At 35.7% G+C, this 15,493-nt stretch overlaps 1 protein-coding gene across 1 annotated transcript; it reads right to left on the bottom strand.

The window, feature by feature from the left end:
* Positions 1-8,048: 8,048 nt before the first annotated feature.
* Positions 8,049-8,642, bottom strand: LOC125858753 (uncharacterized). Its single transcript, XM_049538566.1, has 2 exons — positions 8,314-8,642; positions 8,049-8,226 (listed from the first exon to the last, which is right to left on the bottom strand). Exons 1-2 carry the CDS (start codon positions 8,640-8,642, stop codon positions 8,049-8,051), a joined length of 507 nt encoding a protein of 168 aa, XP_049394523.1.
* Between the last annotated feature and the right edge of the window lie 6,851 nt (positions 8,643-15,493).

The raw sequence follows: 15,493 nt of genomic DNA on the forward strand, positions 1-15,493 counted from the left end.
TTTTGATTAGGGGTTTAAATAATAGGATGACTTGGAACACCAAAACTCAATTCCAAGTGGCGACTCTGAATAATAAAATAATCACTTTTCAAAATGTCACTTTAATTGGAGAAACTCTTTTTTCTTTCAAAACATACTTAAATTAATTTTGAGGAAAAAAAAAGAGTGTGACATCTCTAACCGACAATCATCATTATGAGCTATGTAATGATACAATGTCTTGCCTCTTGCTGTCAAGGCCATCATATACCTTGTCGGGGGTATAGAACCTAAATACTAAGTGGATCCACTATTCTATGTTAAAAAGCACGTGGCAGGCTAGTGTGTACAAACACAACTAACTTGGGTAGTTGAAGGTGTCACGTCAACACAAAAGGTGCACAAAATTACGAAAAGATTAGTTTAGGGGTAATAGGACCTTAATTAAGATTAGGTGTCTCTCTGAAATTTCAATCATAGGCTAGGAGTACTTATGCCTTATCCTTGAAAAAAGAGGCAAAAAAGGGAAAAGAGATTTGAAATATTGTTGGAGTTTTACCGGTGAAAAGGGCTGGGGTCCCTGCTTGTTTGGGTGAATTCTGCCGGGAAAATGGAAAAAAAAGGGTTTTTGGTGATGGACTGGTCGGATCCCGACAGAGCTCTGGTGAATTTGTCACCAGAAAATTATGAACACTTGAGAAATTTCTATAAGTCTAAAAAAATCTGAAAATTACACTCATTCTCTAAAATCTTATTCATCACCACTAACTTAATGACCAAAAACCGTTTTAGTACAATACCACTATCTTAAAATCGTGGGTTAAAACCACTTGTTAATAAAATATTTCTAGATTGCACAAAAACCACAAAAAATTAATATTAATAAAAGTAACAAATAAAATGAATTTTAACAAATGTAACGAATAAAATGAATGGCATGTAAAAATGCAATTTATATAAAATATTAATTTAATGAAAGACATGTTATTCACAACATATTCAATGGATTGTAACAAAAAATAATGTAATTAAAAAATTTAACTGATAAAAATCTAAAATTTTGAAAAATAAGGATAAGAATCTATAAACTTATTCAAAATTAGAAAAAATGCAATTTGTACGATTGAATGAATAAAACTTAGAAGTTACTAATTTTAAAAATGTTAAGCCAAAATTGGGTGTTTACAACAAACATTTCCATCCTGGTTAAGAAACAGTTCAAGGAATAATGTGACAGACCATAAAGGAAAAGAAAGCCCCCTATCCAACATAGTGTGCATCTAGATTACTAAGAAGAGGATAAATACATATGTTGCTTGGCCTTTCCCAAAATATTGTCGCACACGTACCCAATGATATTTTTTATAAAACTTACATATCCGGAAGTTGCAATTGTTCGACATATCGAAGCTAATTGGACATACCGATTGTTTGCCTTAGCTCATTAGCTCATTAGCACATAACACCTATAAATATTTGTCCAACCATCTCTTCTATATTTCTCCGATGCTAGAAGCAACCTATTCGAACAATACGGAAGAGATGACTCGAGAGATATTACTTAAGGGTTTTAAATTTATCGACACCATTGCTTTTCAACAGTATTCAGTCAATGAATTAGGCAAACCATATTCGGAAGGACAAGAAGAGAACATGAGACATATAAATATATGGAATCTGGACCTAGCTAAATACCAGAGTCAAAGGAACATTTTCCAACTCAATCTCATTAACATATTCACCTAATTCTTTATATTACCGAAGACCATAAAAGGAGTCCATATTCTCATCCCAAAATTAATCGATGTGAGACTCCAACAATAATGTTGCAATCTTTGCAAATCATTGATTACTATATATGCCCAGGAAATTCTCGATAAACTTTCCTCCTCAATCGGTACTTGCTTCTTTCCAGATCTACAAGAAAGACTAGAGCATGAAAGGAAAGTTTTGTTCTTGATAATATATGGAACTTATGTTTTAAATTTAAGCTTATCTAGTATATATTTGAGTGTTAGAATTTGAAGAACAAAAAGACTATCAGGCAATCATGGCTGAAATTTTAACTCATTTTTACATGCATTTCAACCATACATGACAAGCACATGTATACATCAACAAAGAAAATCTATATGATTTAAATTTGGCAAAATACATAAATTTGCACTTTAACTGGTCTCAACTAAAATCTATGACCTCCAATTTTGAATGTGAACAAGTAGACACTTAAATTTGTATAATATTGAACAAGTAGACATATGCATAATACGTGGAATAATACACATAAGAAGTCACATAGAAATAATTTGGCCGTGTAGGATGCATATGTCCACTTGTTCAACTTTATACAGTTTAATGTCTATTTGTACACACTAAAAATCCGCAGGCATAAATAAAAATTAAAGTCAAATGAAAAGGAACATTTTTCTATTATGCCTTTAAATTTTAATCAATGTTTACATGTCCTTAAAAAAATGTTTAAGTTAGCATAAGCCACCTAGATAAAACAACAATATTCAATCAGAAATGTCCGAAGTAAGCCTTGGCAAGTCATATAAAACCTCAAACAAAGTGGTATGATATTTGGTTTTAAAAAGGTCACAATTCAAAAAAAATGCATGAATCAAACGAGAATTCTCAACTTCTAGTTGCGTACGTCAGAACTCAGAAGTTGTTCCCAACGTAAATAAACTTGCAAGAAAAATTCAAATTATCATTTCTTTTTTTCTTACTCTTTGTGGAGTCCCATGATTTTTGTTTTTGTCAAAACGTATTTTAAGGATTAATTTTGGTTACATATTTAGCTCAAATCCATCTAAATTTTAGATTGATTACACAGGTTGTTTCCAAAATTGACCCGGTTACAAATTACAAGTAAAGGAGATTACGTCTTTCTTTTGAATTTATGTGTCTTTGATTATTATTTAGAGATATAATGACTAATGAGTAATTTTTTTTTATTTGAATTGATAATTATTATGGCTTATCATTATTTTTTTATAATTTATAAATATGTAGAAAATAATCAATAGATAAATGATTTTACAAATAAATTAACAGCATGCATCAATAAGTTTGACCCTTGTTGCTCCCCAGTATACACGCAAGTGTACGTGGTCGCGCAAGTAATATAGATTCTTTAAGAAACAAGTTATTGTTCCCAAGGGACTTAAGATCAATTTATATTTAACACTTAATTCTACAAATAAAAGTAAACGAAACATTTTCAAGAATTGATGATTGATTGTTAACTATTACTAATTATGAACTAAATGAAAGTAACAAATTGTGAACGACTTTGATATAATGTTTCAAGCAAGTTTAAAGCAATTCCAGGGTTGCAGCATATAATGAATGCCATGTATCGTATTATTGGCATAGAACTAATTTCAGTTGTCAATTTACTGGTTTATAGGGTTAATTATATGAGTCGGGTTATACACCTCTCGTCGCCTACCCCAATTAGCTACCTAACTACATCGTTGAGCGGGGATAAATAGACTAATTGGCGAGCATTTATATATCATCCTATTTCGTAACCAAGTGAGTTGTTCGTCCGGGCGTCACTCCTGAACACAAATCACCTCAACTTAACGGGTCGATCAATCTCTCTATATCCTCTGGTCTATCTAACCTCTCCACTCCCGATTTTAAGGTTAAACAATAGATTTATCTCTAGATGGCCAATCAAGAAATACTAAAACAAGAATATAGAAGTAACTTATAATGACAACCTATAATTAATTCATAAAGCCTTTAATAATCAACGATCTATTCGTAGCTACAGCCCCAGAACTAGGGCGTTTACCTACTCATGCTATTAGAAAATAAGAAAATACAATAGTTCATGCAATTTCCAAAAAATAAAAGAGTTCAAGGATTAAAACCTATTACAAACTTGAAGTCTTGCTCTTGCACACTAAATCAAAAGTCAAACCCTTACTAATGAACCCTAAGGGTCTATTTATAATAATTAGAAAAACTAAGACCCAATCCTAAACCAACAACGAGTCCTATTTAGTTGTATTTTCGCTGGAAAAGTCGGCATCATGGTGGGGCGCTGCGCCTAGCATCGTGCCCAAACTTGCCTCTGAAGTTTCCTCCTTGGCGCGCCACGCCTCTCAGCGCGTCTGAGAGGCGTCTTTGAATATTTGGCCCATGCGCATCGCGTCTCTCAGAGCACCTGAGAGGCGTCTTTGAATGTTGGCCCTTGGCGCCTCGCGCCTAGCAGTGCGCATGGCCCTGGGGTCTTCATCCTTGGCCGTTTTTCATGCTCTTTTACATCTCGTTTCTTCAAGTTGACTTCAATTCCCTTGAGAGTTCCTGAAACAACTAATCTTGTGTGTAAGTGTACAATCATCACAAGTTACACCAAAAATTAAGCTAATGACTAGAGATCATCCTTCAATCTAATTGACTTATGGGCAATTATTGACAACTTAGGCATATAAATATGCCTAAGCTCACCACCCCATACTTAGAACTTTGTTTGTCCTCAAACAATCTCTAGACTATCAACTCTTTTTCACAACCCTTGGACTTGTCAACCCACCTCAAAATCAACCAAACATTTTCAATCATGATCTTGTTGTTCACAATGGATGCAACAATTCACAAATTTACACCAAGTACAACACATGCTCAAAGAATGACTCTTTTATTATTTATTTTTTCTCGGGCTAATGCAAACTCATACAAACACATCAATTAGATAATCTTATACATGTCATGAATGCCCTCACTTGTTCTTGGTTAGTAAAGCCTTTCACTCAAACAACTTGCAATATCAACAAGGCCTATTTTTCAAATAATCAACTCACCTTCACAAAAGAAGTTCTTACTTTTCTCAACATACCATAAGCTTGCCAATAGTGTATTATTACTTTCGCACATATTTCTCAAGGAATCAAGAGGACTTTCATTAGGTTGTAATGTCGGCTTAAGGTAAGGGAGGGAATATTTATGAATCATTTTAGTGACTACACCTCCGTAATGCACATATCATTATTTTGCCAACAATTTGCTTTATAGCTCTTGTTTCCTCCTAGTACACACTTCATGACTATTTACCCTTTTTGTTGCTCCATATTTTCCCTTTATTTCTTTATCATCATTTTTTTCTTTTTTTATGACTTTGCACTAGCCACCCAAACTCTATATTTTTAACATCCAAATAAGGTACACATTATCCTTGATAGGATCAGGGCCAATGTTTCGAGCATAGTTCTAAATTAGCCACCCTCAATTTTAGTCGAGGTGCACATTGTCGCTAAGGACCAGGGCCAAAATAGAATTTCCTTTTTTTCACACAATGTAGCAATTCACCCTTAGCTATATCAACCGCATTTTCCAACCGTTCTTCTTAACATAGTGCATTAAGGATTTTCATAGGATCAAAAGACTTGGTATCAAACAACGGGTTTCGGCTTATCATGTGGTTTATCAATAAAAAAGGCTAAAGGCTCAATGGGGCTTCACTAGGGATGATTTCAATGAATGGTAGGCATACAAGTAGAGTTAAGAATTGGCTATTTCAAAGAAGCGCCTCAATCACATTCCTTAAGTCATACAAGCTACTAATTCAACACACACAAGGCAAGTTCTAGATATCAAGTTAAGAAAGAACCAATCAATTCTCACCACACATGGCATTATGACACATATAAGGATATATCAACCAACATGCTCCTACAACTTGCATTACGGTATCATTACACAATTAAGCCCATTTATTTTTATTTTGAGTCAAAACTAATAACACATGCTTGTTACAAGGTCAACAATCTATTGCACTTTTCCACTTGTAACTACCCATAACGCTTGGCTAACTTTTTCGGACATAGTTTCAAAAGGCCAAGGTTGATTTCTCAATCCTACTCTTCTATGTGACTAATTTTCCCTTAAGACGGTCGTCATCCATCCATCATTGGGAATTGTCACTCCTATGACGACTCTAAGACTCAATAAAGCAATAAACTAGTCCTAGTCGGTTCAAAGGGACAATCCTCAGTAAAAGTAATGAAAACAAACGCTGAGGAACCCAAAATAATGTATTTAAAAATTTAACTAAAAACTAACACTACACTCGATAAAGCAATAAACAGTTATATACAACAGAGATATATTACCCCACCCTACACTTTAAAATTAAGCATTGTTCTCAGTGCACAATTAAAGCAAAGTATAGAGTTAGGAATACTCCCTCGGGCCTCTAGGCTCTTCGTCACCGCCATCGAACACCATCAAGGCATTCGTCTCCTCATCCAGAGCGTTATCATCCTCATCATCATCCATAGCCTCATCAGCAGTAGCCTCATCATCATCCAAAGGCTCTAAAAAGGCAGGACCAGTCTTGCACAAAAAAGTTGCACTCTCAGACAAAGGATATCGTTCCGCCATTGTTTCCATCTCAGCATCAGAAACCGGACGTCCACCAATCCATAATTGCAACTCAACCATCCCAAACATCCTAGCTATGACACTATCATCACGGGCTTGCCTCTCTTGAGCAGACAGAATCGATCCATGGGATGTGTCAAGTGCCTTAGTCCTCGTCACATCAACGAGCTTACCCGTCAAATCCGGGTGAAAAGCAATGGTCAGGTCTACAGCCTCTTCCTCAATACCCGGGCCCTCAAAAACCGGGTGATCAAACCCTCATAGCAAAAACACCACCTCAAATTATTCCTAAATTTCATCATATTTTGTCTAAGGATCGCCCCTACATTAATGGGCAACCCTTTCATCAGCATATAAACCAACACCACCCTATCCTTTGTTACCTCTGTCAGATGTTTGGCGGGTAGTAGCACGCTACACACTATTTTTAACCACACCCTAGCAACTTGATTGAAATTAGCATAATGGAGGGTATTATGTCTCCTCGTATCCTTGCTACGCTCTTACCTAGCCGTGGACTATACCCCACATAAAGTATGGCGGATATCCCTATAAGGAGGTTTATCCTTCAATGTAATAAATGCATCAGAATCACAATTCGGGGTCCCTAGAAATTCATTTAGAATAGTAGCATTGAACTTCACATCCTTACCTTTGATCGAAACAGTTTTATACTTAGTTTCAGTGAGCCAATTCGCATAAAACTCACGAACTAAAGACAGATTACAATCTCCCGGATGGTCAAAAATAAATCTCAGCCCCAAATCAAGCACAGTACGATAAATATCAGAAAATTAAGATTGCAACCTTACCTCATGGACGTATTCGCCGCCCATATACTTTGGTTCGCGCTGACACTTAAACCATTCCCAACCATACCGCTCTACCGCCTTTTTACCAAATTTTCGGACTAGTTCCCGATTTCTGGACTCGGATTCTTCACCCTTTCTACTTCTCTTCGAAATTGCCACATTTTTGGCTTTTGGTGCCATTGTAAACTGTTAAGAAAAGAAAACTAGAGAAAAGGAAAAAAATTAGAAAAATTTGGGAGGGGGGCTAGGGTTGGCCAGTGAGGAGAAGAGAAAAAGAAAAAAAAAATTGGTGGGGACTGATGGTTTAGAAATGGAAGAGAAGTAGGGAAGTAGACAAGTTTATAGTTGGTGGTGGGGAAGAAGAAAAAGAAAAGCTTTGGTGGAACTTTTAATGGAGGAATGAGAAGAGTTAGGGAAGAAGAATGGAGAAAAGTTGAGGGAAGTCGGTTGGAATTTAGGAGAATGGGCACTAATTTAGGGATTTGGGGGTTTTAAGGGTAGTGGTTGGGGTTGAACCGGGTCAAAACCCGGTTTTTTAAGAAATCAGGGTGGTGGCACGATCGGAGGGGCGACGCGTCTCTCAGCGTGCCCCATCTGGCCTTCTGAATTGTTGCGCCTGGCACGGCGCACCAGCCAGTGCGCTTGGCTTCAGTGATTTCATATATATATATATATATATATATATATTATTACAAGCTAAGTTACGAGTAATTAAAAATCCTATTTAACTAAAACAACAAACTAAAAGAATTTCCTAAATTCTACGAATTTAAACTAAGCTAAATCAATTTAAAAAAATCAACTAGGTTGCCTCCCATGTAGCGCTTGATTTAATGTCACAGCACGACGCAGCTTGGATCATTCATCATTTAGATCAAGAGCTTCCCGATCATGATCTGCATCTTTACCGAAATAGTGTTTCACCCTTTGCCCATTGATCAAGAAAGTAAGGCCAGTCTTACCTTTAAGTTCATCAACCCCATATTGCGTCATTCTGACCACTTCAAAAGGACCACTCCACTTCAACCTTAGTTTTCTGGGAAATAACCTTAGTCTAGAGTTAAAGAGTAGTACCTTATCTCCTAGATTGAAGGTATGAGCTACAATATGCTTGTCATGCTACCTCTTCGTCTTTTCTTTGTATAGCTTAGCATTCTCATATGCGTGGAGCCTAAACTCCTCAAGTACATGCAACTGATTCACTCTTTCTTTACCGGCTAGCTCGGGGTCTAAGTTCAACTTCTTGATTGCCCAATATGCTTGATGTTCTAATTCCGCCGGAAGGTGACAGGCTTTCCCAAATACTATGTGATAGGGAGAAGTCCCTATTGGTGTCTTATATGCAGTCCTATATGCCCACAATGCATCATCTAGTTTATCAGACCAATCCTTCCTTTGCGCAGTCACTGTTTTCTGTAAAATTTGCTGCACCTCTCTATTCGAATCCTCCATTTGGCCACTCGTTTGAGGATGGTAAGTTGTAGCAACCTTATGACGAATACCATACTTAGCAAGAAGATTCTTAACAAGATGGTTGATGAAATGCTTACCTCCATCATTTATAATTGCCCTTGGAGTGCCAAAGCGAGTGAATAACGAGGGTTATTTCCCAGCGAGTTGTTCATCCGGGCGAGCGGGGATAAATAGACTAATTGACGAGCATTTATATATCATCCTATTTCGTAACCATGCGAGTTGTTCATCCGGGCGTCACTCCTGAACACAAATCACCTCGACTTAACGGGTCGATCAAGCTCTCTATATACTCTGGTCTATCTAACCTCTCCAATCCCGATTTTAAGGTTAAACAATAGATTTATCTCTAGATGACCAGTCAAGAAATACTAAAACAAGAATATAGAACTAACTTATAATGAAAACCTATAATTAATTCATAAAGTCTTTAATAATCAACAATCTATTCGTAGCTACAGCCCCCAGAACTAGGGCATTTAGCTACTCATGATATTAGTAAACAAGAAAATACAATAGTTCACACAATTTCCAGAAAATAAAAGAGTTCAAGGATTAAAACCTATTACAAACTTGAAGTCTTTCTCTTGCATGCTAAATCAAAAGTCGAACCCTTACTAATGAACCCTAAGGGTCTATTTATAAAAATTAGAAAAACTAAGACCCAATCCTAAACCAACAACGAGTCCTATTTAGTTGTATTTACACTGGAAAAGTCGGCATCATGGTGGGGAGTTGCGCCTAGCATCGCGCCTCAAACTTGCCTCTGAAGTTTCCTCTTTGGCGCGACACGCCTCTCAGCACTCCTAAGAGGCATCTCTGAATATTTGTCCCAGGTGCATCGTGCCTCTTAGAGCGCCTGAGAGGCGTTTCTAAATGTTGGCCCTTGGCGCCTCGCGCCTAGCAGTGCGCCTGACCCTGGGGTCTTCATCCTTGGCCGCTTTTCATGCTCTTTTACATATCTTTTCTTCAAGTTGACTCATATTCCCTTGAGAGTTCCTGAAACAACTAATCATGCGTGTAAGTGTACAATCATCACAAGTTACACCAAAAATTAAGCTAATGACTAGAGATCATCCTTCGATCTAATTGACTTATGGGCAATTATTGACAACTTAGGCATATAAATATGCCTAAGATCAACCCTCATATTCCGAATCAAGCATAGAAAAGTTACCATGTTCTATTAGTAAAATGAGAAAAATTTAGTGCACTGATATCCTGCTATGTCGAGAATTAAAGAAAAACTCGGACAACATTAAATCTATGGCATATAATACATAAATATGTCATTTAACTTGGACTCAACTTATATCTATGCCCTCTAGTTTTGGATGCGCACAAAAAGATACTTAAACATGAAAAAAAATGAACAAATAGATACATTCGTCCTATATGCTGTCCTACATGACAATTTTTCGTGATATGTGGTGTCCTACGTGTATTATGTTACATAAGACATGTGTGTCTTCTTATTCCCTATCTAACTCACTTGTACTTTTTCACATTTTCATATCGAAGCTTTGTTTCGTTGTTCTTATTGTAAAATTTTCATTGAAATTTCTCTAGTCTCGATGATGATTTTCTTTTCATGTTGACTTTTCACAACGCTCTGACTTCTCTCCTTCGGCCTTCCATTCCTCCTCATTAGACGAGTTTGTGGGATCGCAATCCAACAAGTAAATCCATGCAGGGTTAGGTAGAACAAAGGAACTTTCTCCGAATTGATCGGTTGATATTCCATTTGCATCATCTTTTAGGACTTTCTCATGACCTCTTTTTCATAATGCTCTTCCTTAGGTCCCATGGCTTTACGAGGAAAAAAACAACAAAGAACGTCACAAGTGCATTAACTTCATTTGTAATAAAAAAAAATTATTTCTACATATAAAGATATTCATCATTTTATCAATCCGTACAAGGTAATGTGAACTACTTATATTCTTGGGTAAATCTTTACAAACTTATAACAATGTTAAGTTTTGTATCAATTATCACAAAACGCAACCTTGCGCAAAATTCTAGATCCGCTTTTGTTTAGCTCTCCTCAAGTGCTTTTTAATTAAGAAAAAAAATCATAAATCCATAAAAAAAAAAAGTTCAAACATTTCAATACCTATATCAGTAGAGACATCTAACTCACCTTTTATAGAGAGATCACATCAAAATGTAGTTTGTGTGAGTCTTCATTTTCTCTATTGAAGCTTTGATTGTTGAGTTTGTGTGAGTATATTGCATTTAGTAAAACTCATCCAGGTGTACGTGGAAAGAAAAGAGACAAGATGCCCTTACGACTCGGGAAGAGGAAGAGAAAATAGTACAATCAGACAATAATAGTCCCAAATATATAGGAAATTCAACTTGCCCAACTATCTACTATTTCTTCTTCTTCTACTTCTTCTCTTGATCGTCCAATTACTATATTTAGTGAGAGATTTCAACATCGTTACTTCAAGATATCATCCAGCATTATTAAAAAAAAGGTGCTTATGTTATAAAGATTGAGGACAACAGTGTTTCTTTGCTGCATATACCAGAGTCAAAGGAACATTTCTGGACACAATCTCATTAGCATATTCACCTTATCCTTCATATTACCGGAGACCATATAAGGAGTCCATATTCCCATCCCACAGACGGTGTGGGACTCCAACAATAATGTTGCAATCTTTGAAACTCATTGATTACTATATATGTCCAGGAAATTCTCGAATACACTTTCCTCCTCAGACGGTCCTTGCTTCTTTCAAGATCTACAAGAAAGTCTAGAGCATGAAAGGAAAGCTTTTGGATCGAACATAATTAAATAGACAAAAACTTCCACTAGTATGTCCACGTCCAATATAATATTTTTTGTAACTACTAACCCTTGCAAAATGAAAAGCCACACTTCTACATAATTCACTCTTCCAATATAATATTTTAGGTAGGAATATACCCTTTTAACTTGACCTCATTTCACATACAAAAGGGGTGTTTGGTGGTGAACTTGCCGGATCCCAACGGAGCTTCGGGAAACTTGTCACTAGAAAATTATGAACACTTGAAGAAATTTCTATAAGACTAAAAAATCTGAAAATTACACTCATTCTCTAAAATCTTATCCACCACCACTAACTTAATGACCAAGAAATTCTTTAAATAGAAAAATGAAAATTGTCATAGTACAATACATTATCTTAAAATTGTGGGTAAAACCATTTGTCCATAAAGTATCTACGTATGCAATCTTATCTGTATTTAAATTTATTTCTAGAGTTCATTAAAAACACAAAAAATGAATATTAATAAAAGTAACAAATAAATGAATATTAACAAATGTAACGAATAAAATGAATGGCATTTAAAAATGCAATTTAAAATAAAATAATGATTTAGGGTGTGTTTGGTATGAAGGAAAATGTTTTCGTAGAAAATGATTTCTTGGAAAACAAGTGAATTTTTATCTTATTTTCTAATGTTTGGTTGGTGAGTAGAAACTATTTTCTGGAAAATATTTTTTAATATTTGGTTGGTGAATGAAAAATATTTTTCATAAAATATCTTATATTTTTGGGTTGAGAGGAAAAATCAATCTTTAGGAAAATATTTTTGATACGAAAATCAATCCCGCTAATTGATCTAGGACCCGACCCCGATACTCAAACTAGGAAAAGACCTCGATGACCGTTCAAAAATCTGACCTTGAGATTTAACCCAGGACCTGACCCAGGAAGTTTTTTTCCAAGAACTTTTCTTTTGAATAAAATAAAATTTGATGGGCTCGCAGAGGGGCTGCTGGAGGTTTGGAGTGGTGGCATTAAATATGAAATCTTTTAAATTTGAAATATTTTCCAGACTCTATTTTTTTATAGGGGTGGCTTGGGTGGGGGTGGGATAGGGATGGGATTGGCATAAAAAATTAAATTTGAAATATTGATGGGATAGATTGGGTGGGGGTGGCGTCCGACGGGGGTTGGGGGTGGGGTGGCCTTAAAATATTTCCCAAAAAAAAATTTAAAAAAATAATTGATAGGCTGGCGGGGGAGGGGGTAACATAGGTTGGGTGGCCTTGGTGGGGAGGGGTTAGGGAGGAGCTGGGGAGGAGGGAGTTGCGTCAAATTTTTTTAAAAAATTGAAATATTTGACAAAAGAAATTTTTTTTTGGAGGGGGAGGGGGGGTAGGGGTTGAGAGAGATAAACGAAATCTTAAATTTAGAAACATTTTCCAAACGCAATTTATAATTATTTTTTTTGCTTGAGGGTGGGGGGTGTCACGACCTGAACCAACACCCTGGACGTGGCCGGCACTCGAGAACCATTGATGGTCCCCAAGTGAACCCTCATCCTGGCTGACTACAAGTGGGAGACTAACTCAAGCATACAAAAGCTTAAAAACTAAATAGAATTCATGAAACTCAAATACAAAGTTTTAACTCAAATGATATACCCTGAATATAAATAAAACATTCAACTAGCCAACGATAAGCAACTCAAGTCTTTAAAATATGTCTATCTATGAAGCCTCTAACTGACAAAGATGGAAGTCGAGACAAGACCCACGACATCCTAACAACTGATATAATTGAAAGTAAAAGTGGAATCCTCTGAAAGCAAGAAGGCTCACCATAGCTAACTTGAACTGCATGTGGTATCAATGAAGTGCTTGTTGATGATCCTGAAAACCTGTATCAGCATCATGAAATGATGCAGGACAAATGGCTCAGTACATCGAATGTAGGAGAATGTAAGGGGAATTCAAAAGCATAACATAAGCTTGAACTTGATAAAAAAGAACATACATACCTCTTCTCAACTCACTCAACTAAACTCAACTCAAGAATAAGACACTCAACTCAAGAATAAAATACTCAACTCAAGAATAAGATACTCAAGTCAAAGATAAGATATTCAACTCAGTGAAATAAGGCTCAACTCAACAATAAGGAATTCAACTTAGTGAAATAAGGCTTAACTCAACAATAAGGTATTCAACTTAGTGAAATAAGGCTCAACTCAATAATAAAGTATTCAACTCAGTGAAATAAGGCTCAACTCAATTTTCAGATACTCGACTTTGGGTACTCAACTCTATATACTCAACTCTATATACTCAAATTTGGATACTCAACTCAATATAGAGCAATAATACATATGCAATAAATGGAAAGCTTTTAAAATAGTATAAAACAACTCAATGTATTGAAGAATACAATAGTAACTCAGTTTGTATGCAAGGAAACAAGATAAACTCTGCTTGTATATGAAAATACAAAGTAAACTCTCTCTCTCTCTCTCTCTCTCTCTATATATATATATATATATATATATAAATACAAAATATCTTTGTAGCAGTTTCTCTAACCGACAATCATCACTATGAGCTATGTGATGATACAACATCTTGCCTCATGTTGTCATGGCCATCATATACCTTGTCGGGGGTATAGAACCTAACTACTAAGTGGATTCACTAGTCTATTCTAAAAAGCACTAACAGATCATTTAACAAGTATAACCCTTTACTACCCATGCTAGCTACACGGTTTATAGAGACTTTGAATTATTTGAATTCAAATTGTCCCTAAATCGATGCTCAATACTACTCCCAAAATGTAACTAGCTCATATGTTTAAAAACATAAGTATTTTTGTGGTTTGAGATAATTTCTCAAAAACTAGCCCAAAGGCTCTCTTGGAAATCAGTGTTTCCTCTCTTGCTTAAATGTGAAAACATTCACTCTTTACTCAAAAACTAGCTCAAAGTCTCTTTTGGATATCAGTGTTTCCTTTCTTGTTTAAATGTGAAAACATTTGCTCTTTGGGAATACATAGTTCCCATATACTCTTTTGAAGAAAATGAACTTCATTTGTTACTCTTTATTCAACTAAAAACGCAAATCTTAAAACAAGTTTAAAGCATTTGTAAAAGACTTCTTAGAATAAGATTCATGCTGAATTATGGATGTCAACAACTCAATTCAAGGTTTTCAATAACCATAGATAGAACTCAATACTTCGAACTCAATAACTTCAATGATACTACTCATTTCAAGAATTTTCACCTCAGAGGGTTCATGCGGAATTATGGGCATGAACAACTCACTCAAGGACTCAAATATACTTCTCATCTCAAGACTTCTCGACTTATAGGGCTAATGCGGAGTTATAGGCATGAACTACTCAACTCAAGGAATTCATAGGTAACATGTAATAGTCCCATGATTAGGAATATAATCTCAAAAAGGATTATGAACTCAATACTCAAGACTTAGAACTTGAAGATACTACTAGCTCCTCTCAACGATACTAAAATTATGGAGTTCATGTGGTTTACGGGCATGAATGACTCAACTCGAGGGTCTCCACAATAATACGGAACTCATGTATACGACTCTTCTCATTCCCATACTTACTTTCTCAAAACTTAATTCCAATCGATAGTTGATCTCCAAGGATTCACATTTGAACTCAAAGACTTTCTTGAACTCTACTCTTAACTCTCTCTTAAATGTGAATTATGAATTCAAGAGTTATGGTTCATCATATGAAGGATCTCATGATGATAAAGTAGACTCGTGATTACATTCTCCTCATTCTCATACTCACATACTCGAGTCTTGAAACAAGTTATTAGAAGTTTTAGAAGACTCCTCAAAAACTCAAAGGGACTTTCTCAAAACACTAGAAAAAACTCTCAAGACTTAACTCTTAGCTCTACCTTGAATTTGAATTATGAATTCAAGGTTATGATCTGTGATAGGAAATATATCTTGATGATTAAAAGTGTTTTAGATAATTAATCATGAGAAACGGTTGAAAAACACTATTGGGGGAGCATGTCCGCGACGC

This window comes from Solanum stenotomum, chromosome 1 (genome assembly GCF_019186545.1).
Source record: "Solanum stenotomum isolate F172 chromosome 1, ASM1918654v1, whole genome shotgun sequence".
Classification (NCBI taxonomy): Eukaryota; Viridiplantae; Streptophyta; class Magnoliopsida; order Solanales; family Solanaceae; genus Solanum; species Solanum stenotomum.